Source organism: Metopolophium dirhodum, chromosome 1 (genome assembly GCF_019925205.1).
Source record: "Metopolophium dirhodum isolate CAU chromosome 1, ASM1992520v1, whole genome shotgun sequence".
NCBI classification, from domain to species: Eukaryota; Metazoa; Arthropoda; class Insecta; order Hemiptera; family Aphididae; genus Metopolophium; species Metopolophium dirhodum.
The window spans coordinates 92,736,690-92,750,315 of NC_083560.1; the positions used below are offsets into that span (position 1 = coordinate 92,736,690).

Below are 13,626 nucleotides of genomic sequence, written 5' to 3' on the forward strand. Positions count from 1 at the left end.
GTATGTTGTATAGAATAATACATACAAAAATCTAGGCCCTAAGTATCCTAAGTTATTTATTTTTTCAAAATTTTAATCAAACGTTTGACATTAGTTACGAATACACTGTTGAGTGTAATCGCATCCAGAGAGACCACGTGGAGGTTGTCAAACTTTCTCTCCACACAGTCACATAGACCCCTAGGGGGTCACAAAGACCCGGAGGGGAGGGGGGGTCAAAAAGACCCGGAGGAGGTCACATAGACCCCTTGGGGATAAGATTTTCCCCTGGGTGAATATTGTATAATTACATTAATTATATAGCTACCTGTAATCGCATCAGAGAACTTCTGCATACACGATATTCTTGGTGACGAATCGACCATTTCCATCGCAGTACATGCCTACTTTAACTGATTGCGCGTCCCTCACTCTTGAAAACGCAACGTACAACTGTCCATGGCTGAAGGCGGGTGACGGCAGGAGCAAACCGACTCGGTCGAACGTTTGACCCCGAGACTTGTTGATTGTCATGGCAAACGACAACCGTACCGGGAATTGAATCCGCTTCATTCGAAAAGGCAAATCGTCTTCCTCACCGGAAGTTATCGAAACAGCGGGTAAGATGATGTCTTCCTGCGCGTCGTCAGCGCCGGACAACCTCCTCGCCTTGAAGTTGTGTCTCCGCAGTTCGGTGACCACCAACCTCGTCCCGTTGCACAGTTGTCGCTTCGGATCAATGTTTCTCAGCAACATGACGATCGAACCGACCTTGAGCGTTAACTCGTGCGGCGGAAGCCCGTTCGGATGCAGAGCGTTGAGGAACTCTGTCTGGTAGTTTGCCGCTTCGTCGGCGTCGTCGATCATCACTGTGTCTATGGCGTAGTACGTTCTTACGGCGCCCGTTACGCGTCGTAGCACTGTGGAATTAATTTGGGGTGGCATTCCTCGTTGCGGGGACACAGTATGATTCTCCGAGCGAACTCGTCGACGTTGGCCAACGATATTTGCTGTGGATAGATGTAGGTATACTCTTTTAATCTAAAAATTACATATTTTGGTGGTAAGTATATATGCGTACATTTTATTTATAAATGAGTTACATAAGTTACATCAGAAACATGTGGGTAAAAAACAATACAGTAGGATGAAATAAAATATTGTAGAGGTCCATATATATTCAATAGATCATCCTGCTGTAGTGTAAGCCTGTTTTTTTATTGTTAATCCATCACAAAGTGTATTTATTGTCACATAATTTATGTCACATTAATTGTAATGCAGTGTTGGGTTTGAAATGAATGAGTTGTGATACTTGGAGATTTATGTATGATATATGATATGCACTCACCAAAGATGGGATTGCTGTGTGCCTCAGACGGCGGCGTTGTGCCTCTCCTTCTATGTAGTCATGACCAGGGATAAAATGCCTAGAACACAACTTCGAGCTTAGGTTTACAGGAAAACTTTGGTTCACCACGAATTCCACCCACTGAAGACGACGCACGTCAGTTGGAATTCTAAGGATGAATGTGATTTATAACATGTTATGTTATATTATTGTTATATCTTGGTTGAAATTGTAAATACCTGTGCATTGAAACGTCGTTGTCACCATCCATGTTTCCACATATGACACATAGTTTCACCATTGTGAATAGCCTGGATGATATGGAATAATATAATAAACACATTGTTATAGAAAAATATAATTACTAATAAAATACTTGAATACTAAATCACAAATACGAAAAACAAATCATCTCGGTCGTTGTAATCGAATATTCGAATATTATTATGGTGATATCAGTATGTTGTTATGATCTAGCAATTGGGTTAACTGCTTAGTTCATAAAGTTGCAGGTAGCAAGACCGATTGTAGAGGATTTCTTCAGGTAGAGTTGATAAATAATTTAGACTGGTTGAAAGTTAGTCGTTTATTGAAAATACTCTATGCACAATTTGACAAGTTATTGCGTCGTCATTCGTGAAGGTGCTCGCCTATGCTGTGGTGTTACACGTCTGATCTACAGGCCGTTTCGGGTCTGGTTTTATAGGGCCTCCTGCTCTCCTACTTCCCCCTAGTCTATCAACTTATCTGCGGATTTCACAGTACGTTGTTCAATTAATCATTGATACATTTCCACGTCTGGTTATTCCGAGAATCGTATCCTGTTATCGTGTTTGCAATATATGTTATACGCCATCCGTTACATTCTAGATACTAAGCACTTCATACATATATAAATATATATATACATATACATATGCATATTCCATAACAATATTTAATTGTTATATTCACGCATTTATAATTTAAGGTGAGATTGTAGTACCTATTGCAATGAGATAATAAGATAACATTTAATTGTTATATTCATACATTTATAATTTAAGGTGAGATTGTAGTAATGAGATAACAGGATTCGCATTGCCCTCTCGGTATCTTCCCATAGGTTTTCTATTCGCATATATGACTTTGATTTATCTAGTCGAATTAATGTGCCATTGTTTATCTAGTTTTTATGTTGCCAAATGTAGCTGAAGGCGGAACGATCACAATAATATATTATATGTATTATTGGGTTCGTTACAATGTTATCAGTGGTGATATATGCACCTTGGGTAGTTTAGTGTTATTCTTAGAATACTATAAAATGAATATTGTTATTAGTTTTAAAAAAATGAAAAAACGATATACCGAGCTCGTATAATGTTAAAGCCACGAAACAAAGTAGAATGAATGGGTAGGTACGCAATGTTAATTTGCGTTTACCTAAGACACAAACGGCTTCATCGGAACGGCTAACGGGCCAACGTGGACCACAGTGTCAGTCACCAGTGAGTCCCAGTACTAATGTGGATATAAAAAACTTTAAAAACGAAACGCGCCATGGTAAAAATTGTATGTACAATGTTTGCAGTGTGTACAGAAGCAGCCATTAACGATACGCGCTGCCAAACGCGTGGATAGGTAATAATGCTAATATTATTATGTTCAAAATTGTACTTACCGGTATCAAAAATCGCCCGATCCAAAAACAAAAACCCGGAATAAGGAAAGCACTTGTTAGGAGTCTAGAAATATTAAAATGTGCAAAATAATCACCAAGGGTTCTGTGCATATACAACCTTCTCGTTCGAACGTTGGCCGTAGCCTGATGTTGGATAACACGGTACGGTTCCGCAAAGCTTAGTTATCCTCTCCATTCCACTGCCGAGCGATAAGTCTTAACTAATTAAGGTCCAAAGGGCATTTAATGTTACAGACAGACGGTAATAAAAGATACAAACTATTTTTATATGGAAATTTTAAAAAATGTGCTATACTTCCTACATATAGATACGTAAATACTAGAGGTGTTCCGGGTACAGTTTTTACTTATAAACCGGGTACCGAGTATTTGTCGAGTAACAATATCTGTTAAAACCGAGTCTCGAGTACTGGTCGAGTAATAATTTTTATTAAAACCGAGTCTCGAGTAATAGTCGAGTAATAATTTTTTTTAAACCGAGTCTCGAGTATTGGTCGAGTAATAATTTTTTTTAAAACTGAGTCTCGGGTACTGGTCAAGTAATAATTTACATAAATATTAAATACCATGTACCGGTATTAGCCAAGTAATAAATAATAATGTCTGTTAAAATTTAAAACCGAGTCAACATTTAATGGAGATTATCAGTTTGTAATTTGTATGTGGTTTTTTGTGATAGTTAATTTTTTTTAGAAAGTTTTGTATAATATAGCATAAATTAAAAATGCTCATGGATCATTTAAAAAGTGAATTATTCTAAAAATCCCACATACAAACTCAGATAATGTTTTAACTTTTAACCATCAAGTTTCATAATAATTAATAGGTCGATTCACTCTAGATAGCAGATGGTGATTACTTAATAACAAATTAACTGCAAGTCTGCAAACATAACTACTTATAGTTTTAATTTGCTCAAACAAAATTAAAAATTAAAATAAAGCATAAAAAGTAAAAACATTGATAAATAACTAAATATTTAAAATTTGTTTAAGTTGTGGTGTAAGAATAAAATTTGTTCGGCTTTCTCAGGGTGGAGTTGACTTCTCTTAGCTTTGTAAACTAAACCTGCCTCTGAAAATGACCTTTCAGAGTAGACACTTGAGGCAGGAGCAGACAAATATTTTTGAAGAAGCAGCTTGTTCCCAATATATGGATATTTGTCATTTTTTTTTTGACTGCTCCACCAACCTAATGGATCACCATTAATCGGAACGGACTCAATACTACAGTAGGTTTCATACTCAGCAACTAAATCTTTGTTGAAATCAGTATAATCATCTAAATCGGTAAAATTATTGGACATCATTACAGTAGAATTATTATTTGTTGATGTTGCTATATCATTGTAAAAGTCCCATAATGATTTTACAGACGTTTGATTGTTATTATTTGTTATTGAAGAAATATCAATAGTAACATCATCAGGTACAACTGTTAAATCAAGATTGTTGAAGTTTGAAATAGTACTTAAAATTATTTTCTTCACTTCTGGTCTTTTTTCAGGTTTAAAAAACGATAACTTGAACCTTGGGTCTAAAAATGTTGCTAGAATAAGGTTCTTATTTTTAATTACATTTTCAAATCGCTTATGGATTCGGCTGATCATAACATCTTTTGTAGTCCCAACTCCAAAATGAATACTACTAGGGTGATTTAAAAATGAATTTAATGACATAATTGCAGGGATAACTTCACTTATTATTGATTTATTAGAGGATATGCGTCTTGTGAGCTCTTCGAATGGTCTTAATAAATTCAATAATGACTCCATTACTGTCCAATCATTTGAATTAAATGATGGCAGACTTGACGGAACCTCAGATGTGAATATTAATATGGCATTTTTTAAATTAAACAAACGCTCTAGCATGTAAAAACTAGAATTCCACCTAAAATAAAAAATATTATCAATTAGATTTTTTTAAAATTAATAATGACATAGATAAAATAATAATATATGTATTATAAATCTTACTAAGTACTAACCTAGTGCAAATATCTTGAATAACCTTTTTAGGTTGAACTCCTAGTTCAATTTGTATTGATTTCAGTCTATCAGTAGCTGATGATGAGTGATGGAAATGAGTAGAAACTTTTTTGGCACGACTTAATAGATCTTGTACAGATTTCTGACTTTTCATAGACTCTGTTACAAGGAGATGAATTGTGTGCAAAAAACAACCAAAGCTATCTAAAGATGCATCGTCAACTCCCTTTTTCATATTAGCACCATTGTCATTAAAAACAATATAACAATATTTATTTACTATGATAATTTTCATTTTTAAAAATAATATTAATTAGTATATTATAATATTCTAAATAATACTACCAAAGTATCAAACCTACTATTAACTATTAAGTATATCTCACCGTATTAATAAATGAATCTTGTCCATCAAATTCCATTCATTTAATAGTTCTTCCAAACAATTTTTAATAGCAAAACCAGTGTGTCTTCCTTGAAAGTTCCTTATATTTAAAGTGGAATGATGTTGTTTAAAATCTTCAGAGATCCAGTGACTTGTAAAACTAATAAAACTTGCATTGTTATGACTACAAGTCCAGATATCAGAAGTAAGTGACACAGCAGCAACTGTTTCCAGTGTACTCATTATTTTTGTTTTCAATTCTATGTACATTTCGGGAATAACAGTTTCTGTGAAATACTTGCGACCAGGCATCTGAAAATTTGAATTAGTTTATTATTTGATAATTAAATAGGTAATAAGTTATAACTAATAAAGTAATAAATATGTAATAATATTAAATAACAATGAAACTTGTCTAATATGGTATTCAAAAGTGACAAGTTAATACAAATAATAGGTAAACTCAAATTAAGTTTAACTTAATATTGAGGTCTGTATTAAACTAATAATTAATAACTACTAACTAGTAACTACTAAGTAGTAAGTACTAAGCAGTAAGCACTATTTAGTATTTACTATTTAGTATTTTTTAAATTTATATAAATAATTGATAGGTAGTTGTCTAATATTATAACATTAATATGCAAACATTTAATGGCAGGGGGAATTATGGAATATTGGTATATTACACTAGCAATTTTAAGTAAGGTAGATTTTTAAACTAGTTCCATAACAATAAATATTTACTTTATGCATACTTTGTACTGCGGTTTGACAAATGTCATAAGTTTATTGAATCCTGAACGTTCAACCAAATTGAACGGTTCATTGTCCACACAAATCATTTCACCAATAATTTTGTGAATCTCTTTGGATTTAGCATCATTCATATCCCAACATTTCTTTTTGTTCACTGACTCATAAAGAGACATTTGACGTTTTCCAGTTTGAATACTACCTTTAGCTTTAGATTCTTTTTTTAATTCCTTAATTGAATATAGAAAACAATTAGGTTTGTACAGAATTCCTTTCTTCTTAAAAATTGAATTATGTTTAAGTGATAATTTATAAATTATTATTACTCGGATTATGCAATTTCTTCATAGTTGAAAAACCAAACTAAAAATCTTGTTTGAAAGAATGTTGTATTTAATGTTTTTAAATACAAAATATAATAATAATTAATAAGCATTTGAAATATATTTGAAATATTTCGGTTCAAAAATATTTCAAATGCATTTGAAAATTGAAATACAGAAAAAGTATTTAAATACTAATACTTAAATATTTAACAAGTATGGTATTATTATTTTGAATTTTTTAACTTACCTCAGACGTTAACAATTTGTCAAACAATGTTTTATGCTTGAACTTTAAATGTTTCCTCATTGATGAAGTAGTAGCTTTTTTTCGAATTCCTTTGTAAACTTTTTGTTTACAATGATTACATGCAGCTTTATCAAGTTCTTTACAATTTTCAAAATAACCCCAAATTAAACTTGACTTATTACTGTTAAAGGTTTGTAATGGCTCTATAAGTAGGTAATAAAAATAATAATAATACATTAATAATTAATATTATTCAAAATTGTATTAATGCATAATAATTATAAGTTAGCAATTATCATGATGTTATGTACCTATTGGCTATTATGCATAAATATTAAATGTATAATAACAAATTAGTAATTACTAAGTATATTGTAGTAGTGTAGTAGACTAGTAGGTACGTACCATTAAATGACTCTAGTTCACCAAATTCACCATCACAATTCGCATCGTCCATGATTATAAAATTATGGAATTTGCAAATATCTTCTTTTTATTATTGTTCAGTTAATTATTTATATAAAGTAGGTACCTAATATCTATATAATTATTAATTATATATTATATAGTATGTACTTCGTACCTTGTATACAACTTTCGTGATCAATCGTCACTCACAACTCATAAGCAGTAAGCCAGTAGGTAGACACTAGGAAGTAATCACTTTTATACATTTATGTATGAACAACCAACTGACAACTGAGAAATAAAGCAACAACTAACAAGCTACAAGTCTACAACCCATAACAATATAATATTAAATATTAATAATATTATACCCATTGATTATAAATAGTAGATTTTAGATAAACAAGATAATATTGTCAATTGTCATTTGTCAACATTTATAATCGGTGGGCTGTGCGTGGTAACTCTATTTTTAAATCGTTATCGGTAAACGTATAATTATTAATTACGTAACGATTTATAGTCATAACAACTAGCATGAGGGCCGGAGGGGCTAGTACTATTATAATTTTATAAAATATTTTCGTTTGGTCGATTGCGGGCACACATTTTTTTTTTTTATTAATAACCCGGGTGTGCCGGGTTTATTAAACCGGGTACCGGGTATATTCCAGGGTAAAAATGTAGCTTTACACCGGGTACCGGGTACTGTCCAAGTCATCTTTTAATAATTCGCCGGGTAACGAGTATTAGTCGGGTACTGAATATGATATCGGGTACCCGGTTTGGACTCGATAGCCGGGTACCCGGAACACCTCTAGTAAATACGTTAATCAATACATACATACATACATATAAACATGTACCTGTAATGTATATACTATAATTATTTGTTATAAGAAAAAAAAATGTGAATAAAAACATATATTTCGTATGAATGGTCGCAGCCCAAAGTGCGCATGAAGGATTCGAACTCGGACCTACCTAGACACCTACGTTTGGGGAACCTACGCCTAACCTACCGAGCCACAGTTTGAGTTGCAAATTATTGTCAAAACTTCAACAATTAAGCTGTGTATCTATTATGTTTGAATAATAAATTTATACAACATACCTACGTAAATTAACACAAAATCAAACAATATTGCGACGGGAGTTTTCGTCACCTCGTGATATACACACGCCACACGACCAGTGTGCAAACATAAATATAATAATAATGAACAGTAATAATAATAATAATAAAGTATTCACCATTTGTGAAATACCAACAATAAAATAAAAAGCCGGCCAAGGCATATAAGTACATAAATATATAACTTGTACATATTACCCAAAGGAGGTCTACGCGTCTCTCCAGCGTTTCCTCTCATGTCTTGCCCGTCGGTGAGGCTCACCGCGGGAGGGATTTCTGGGTGTATTACTCCATGGTGTACTTTAAATGTTTATTTCAATAAAAGAAACAAATACCAGAATAAACACGAAGTACACGATAATGGCAAAACAACTTCAGCCGGCGTACAGTGGCCTACTAATTAATAAAACTATATCGTATAAGACTATTGTATCGTCCCGGGAAACCATATACAGTGAAGGAGTGGTGGGAGGGTTCGGATGTTGCTCCCAAGTCCGCGTGAACACACCGCGCATCGAAAACACCTAATTTAAATCCAAAATAAATCATGACAGACTTCGAACGTAGTGCTTTCAACGCATTCAAATATGTATTTTCAAATATAAAACAAAATGGTTGCCATTTTCATTTCGCACAATCTATATGGAGGCACATTCAACAAATTCAAGGTTTATCAACAAAGTATAAATTAGATTCTAATTTTGCTTTACATAGAAGAATGATATCGGCTCTTGCCTTTGTGCCACCCAACAATGTTATACTCGCGAAAACAAAGACAGAAATATAAAAATCGTATCTTCTATCCTACTCAGCAAAAAAATTATCTTTTCTTCCATGGTTTGTGTGTTTCGCCATGCGTGTTTTAGCACAGAACACTGATAAGTGATAACCGATATTATATATCACTAGCATTTTGCGATTTGAATCGTGCGTTGATGTAACTGCAATGTAACTGATGTTACTCAGCATTACATAATATCACGATTCTTCAATATTTATGTAAATATTAATGTTTATACTACGTAGTGTTATACTATTTAGTGATATATTTGTCGTAGGCATATAAGTAGGTACCTATGTTAATTTTCCAAGGTAAAGCCAATGGAACTTTTATTTTTATTTAATAATAATATATATAGCACTCACTATACTCAGTACTAGTACCATATAAGACTATAGGGTATATAATATATTCGTACTATCGTCTACATCTATCATACCTAATTAATTAGTAATTACCTATATATATTTATGATTTCATTTTTAAAACAATAGTATCAATGTGCACGAACTTAAATATATTTCATATACCTATGAGTTTTACATATTAGTAAATAATATATAGTTTTTTAAATTTAAAATAGCAATAAATAATTAATAGAAAATATAGTTAAATATTTAAGATAATACAAAAAGTTTCATTTTTATTATTTGCCTGACTTTAAATAGGAATTTAGTTAAATGCCTAGTCATTTTATTAAATTACTAGGCATTCGGCTAAGTGTCTAGGCGGATAGTGAAATTGCTTAAAAATTAAATTCTTTGACTATATTATGCCAAGGCATTTAATAAAATGCCTGTTTTGAGTGTTTTGACTATATGCCTACGACATATTCACTTCTGTTATAAAAAATTCAAATTTCAATTTATTTTCATGGAAGGATATTTTTGAAATATCATGGAATGTAAACTCTTTTGCTGAGTGAGACAGAAGATCGAAGAACGTCTAATAACCAATATGGCCTATCCATTATGTATTATCTATGCTTACAACTAACAAGGTCAAGGGGTCCAACTATTTTTTCGATTATTCACCTATCTACGCAACTAACGGGGTCCGCAATCCACCGCAGGTGGATTGCATACCTGGTGATATACGCTTCGCATATAGTCGCCTACCTATGTGATTTTATGACTGATAGCTAGACAATCAAATAAACCTATCGACTCTACACTTTTTAACAATTTTAACAACCAAAAGCAGCGGAGAAACGGGAGATGATCCTGGAGATCGTATCCAGCCTATCCATTTACAACGTTCATGACGGATTGCTAGACGCTCAAACATTCCCGCCAAAGCGCCAAGCCTTATCTCCAATCCATATCACTAATCCTTATCACAAATCCTAAACTTTCGTCTTACAGCCTTTGCAACTTTTATAATTCCAACGACATTGTCTCCAAAATTGGTACCCACTCTCAGCGAATCCAACTCTCCCTGAGTTTCACTTAGAGCTAGTATTGTATAATATGATATATTGGGTAGGTAACAATTTTGTAATTAATGTGACCATATGGTAACGCTAGGATAATAAGGAGATATAATTTTACAATATTATTACAAAATATTTTTAAATAATTCTTATACACGTTTATTATATTATAATTCTTATACTAGTATGTTACAGAATGAAATATTTTGAAACATTCAATGCAGAGGCCCACGTTACAATTTTCACACATTGTACGAATACTCGCCGAACACCCTTCACCTGCACATCTTTTTCTTTTTTTTTCTGGGGTTGGAATGATAAGATGATTTTTCCCATCGTACCGAATATCATCACTTATTCTATTACAAGAGACACTTGACATCGATGTGGATGGCCTTCCTCCAACTTTAGGTTTCGTCCCGTATTTAAATAGCAAATTGCGGACTATTTCACGTCAAAATTGAAGTTGTGGCATATTTGGATTTACTTTTCTTTGTAAGACCCAAGCATTGTTTACGCTTACATCTATTAACCAAGTGAAGATTTGTACTCTATCATCAAAATCGCCAGTAATCCACTCCGGAATTGGTATTTGTCGTTTTCTTACCCATTTTTCGTTCTGTATGATAAACTTATCAACATCTATTGATACAGAGGGACTTTGGTCAATTACTTTAGTTGGTGGTGGAGGATCACCCAATGTATTAAATGCCCCGATTCTGTCATTATTTTCTAGTTGTATTTCAACAGGTGCTAATAATTGTCGACCAATCAAATCATCCATTGCTCCGGCTCCATCTTCGTCAGTTAAAATATTTACTTCAAGGGGTTCAATGTATATTTCTTGAACCCGTGCCTGATACTCGTCATCAGCTTCAAATAAAATATCCAGAGCTTCTTGAAAAGTAAACCCATTGGCCATTACTATAAAAATAAAAAGTAGTTATAAGAATAATTGTTATCGTAATTGAAGAAAAATAAAATGTGTAGTTTGAATAATGACACAAAAACCTATCGTTACCATATGGTAACGCTATAAAAAACGATTATGTGCGTAAATAATCTATACTTATAAAATCCAAATACCACTCACTCACTGATCACTGTATCTCAAAAACTACTCAACGTACAGACTTAAAATTTGGAATAGGGGTTCTTCTCATATTTTCACCGTGCAATAAGAAAGGATTTTCAAAAATGTTGCGTTTTAGTGGAGTAATTAACAATTATAATTATTCACCGCCAATACGTATTGTGCGGCACGGCGGCCCGCGGGTTTCCAGCTACCTGCAACCTATTGTCACTAAGGTTAGGTTAGAGGTTGCTTTAGTTATTGTGGGACAGGATTTTGAAAAAAGAGATATAATTCTTCAAAGTAGAGACACCAAGTTAGTGAGAATAAATGAAACCCATCGTGCTTACGACGCTTTTCAGTACCCTCTTATGTTCTATCGTGGTGAAGATGGGTATTTCATCAAAATACCTCAGCGTGACCCAAGTTCTAAGATATCTCTTAAAAAAACAGTTTCTGCTTCCGAATTTTACTCTTATCGAATTATGGAAAGACAAGGGCAAAATAACTACATGTTACTATACCGTAGTCTTCTCAATCAGTTTTTGGTTGATATGTACGCTAAGATAGAAACAGAAAGGCTTAATTTCATTAGACACAACCAAAGTAAACTGAGAGCTGAAAATTATGTGCATCTCAAAGACGCAATGTGTAAAGGAGATGGACAAGTTTCAGAGATTGGCAAAATAGTTGTGTTACCTTCCAGTTTCACAGGAGGACCCCGTTATATGCACGAGAGGACTCAGGACGCCATGACATACGTTCGCCACTATGGCCGTCCTGATTTGTTCATTACGTTCACATGTAATACTAAGTGGATTGAAATTGAATCTTCCTTACACGATGGACAAAAGCCTCAAGATAGGCATGACATAATAGCTAGGGTTTTTCACTTGAAAGTTAAAAAAATCATTCATCGTCTAACTAAAGGTTCTATTTTCGGTTCCTGTAGGTGTTACATGTTCACAGTAGAATGGCAGAAACGGGGTCTGCCACATGTGCATATACTTCTATGGCTACATGAATTATGCCTTCTGACATTGACAGTGTTATGAGTGCAGAAATTCCTGATCCCGAACTTGACCCTCTCCTTTATGACATCGTAAAATCTACTATGATTCACGGGCCATATGGACATTTGAATAGAAAATCACCATGCATGCTCAATGGTTCATGTAGCAAGAGATATCCACGTCCATTTTCCAAGGATACGCACACTGCAGATGACGGATATCCCCAGTATCGAAGGCGGGGACGTATCCATCTGATGGCGGATTTTCGCTTGAAATTAATGGAGTAAAAATTGATAACCAATGGGTGGTGCCGTATAATCCTGTTTTGTCCCGTACATTTATGGCTCATATTAACGTTGAACTGTGCAACTCTGTGAAGTCCATAAAGTACATATGCAAGTACGTAAATAAAGGAAGTGACCAAGCAGCGTTTTGTTTAGAAAACGAGCAGGATGAAATATCCAAGTATGAAGCAGGACGCTATATTAGCAGTTCTGAAGCTGCTTGGAGAATCTTACGTATCCCCATCCATGAGAGATTCCCTCCTGTTATGCATCTTTCTGTTCATCTCGAGAATGGTCAAAGAATTTACTTCACAACTGATAATGCCTCAGAAAAAGTTCAGAACCCTAATAGTACTACACTTTTAGGATTCTTTGAGCTATGTAAAAATGATTCTTTTGCAAGAACGCTTTTGTATAGTGAAGTTCCAGCTTATTTTATTTGGAAAAATAACAAGTTTAGCCGAAGAAAGCAAGGAAATAGTGTCTCAGGTCATCCAGGAGTCAAACAAGATCATGTGATTGGTAGAGTCTATACTGTACACTCTAACAATGCCGAATGCTATTACTTGCGACTATTACTTCATGAAGTACGTGGACCGACTTGCTTTAATGATCTCAAAACAGTGTCTGGAGTAGTTCATCATTGACACTCATTGGGACCGAACACTAGAAAAAACCACTATTATTGATTCTCCACAAGAAATCCGTCAACTATTCGCTGTTTTATTAGTGTTTTGTCAGTTAGTTGACCCGTTAAAACTTTGGGAAAAACATAAGGACATT

General features: G+C 33.7%; 3 protein-coding genes across 3 annotated transcripts; all 3 read right to left on the reverse strand.

Moving 5' to 3' along the window:
- Positions 1–318: 318 nt before the first annotated feature.
- LOC132945778 (uncharacterized) lies at positions 319–1,631 on the reverse strand. Its single transcript, XM_061015539.1, has 3 exons — positions 1,570–1,631; positions 1,331–1,499; positions 319–1,020 (listed from the first exon to the last, which is right to left on the reverse strand). Exons 1-3 carry the CDS (start codon positions 1,629–1,631, stop codon positions 319–321), a joined length of 933 nt encoding a protein of 310 aa, XP_060871522.1.
- A 2,362-nt stretch (positions 1,632–3,993) lies between these two features.
- LOC132945784 (zinc finger BED domain-containing protein 4-like) lies at positions 3,994–5,239 on the reverse strand. Its single transcript, XM_061015550.1, has 2 exons — positions 5,004–5,239; positions 3,994–4,906 (listed from the first exon to the last, which is right to left on the reverse strand). The coding sequence occupies exons 1-2, from the start codon at positions 5,237–5,239 to the stop codon at positions 3,994–3,996; spliced, it is 1,149 nt and encodes a 382-aa protein (XP_060871533.1).
- Positions 5,240–5,386: 147 nt separating this feature from the next.
- On the reverse strand, positions 5,387–7,175 carry LOC132945792 (zinc finger BED domain-containing protein 4-like). Its single transcript, XM_061015562.1, has 4 exons — positions 7,124–7,175; positions 6,719–6,921; positions 6,148–6,375; positions 5,387–5,701 (listed from the first exon to the last, which is right to left on the reverse strand). The coding sequence occupies exons 1-4, from the start codon at positions 7,173–7,175 to the stop codon at positions 5,387–5,389; spliced, it is 798 nt and encodes a 265-aa protein (XP_060871545.1).
- Positions 7,176–13,626: the final 6,451 nt, after the last annotated feature.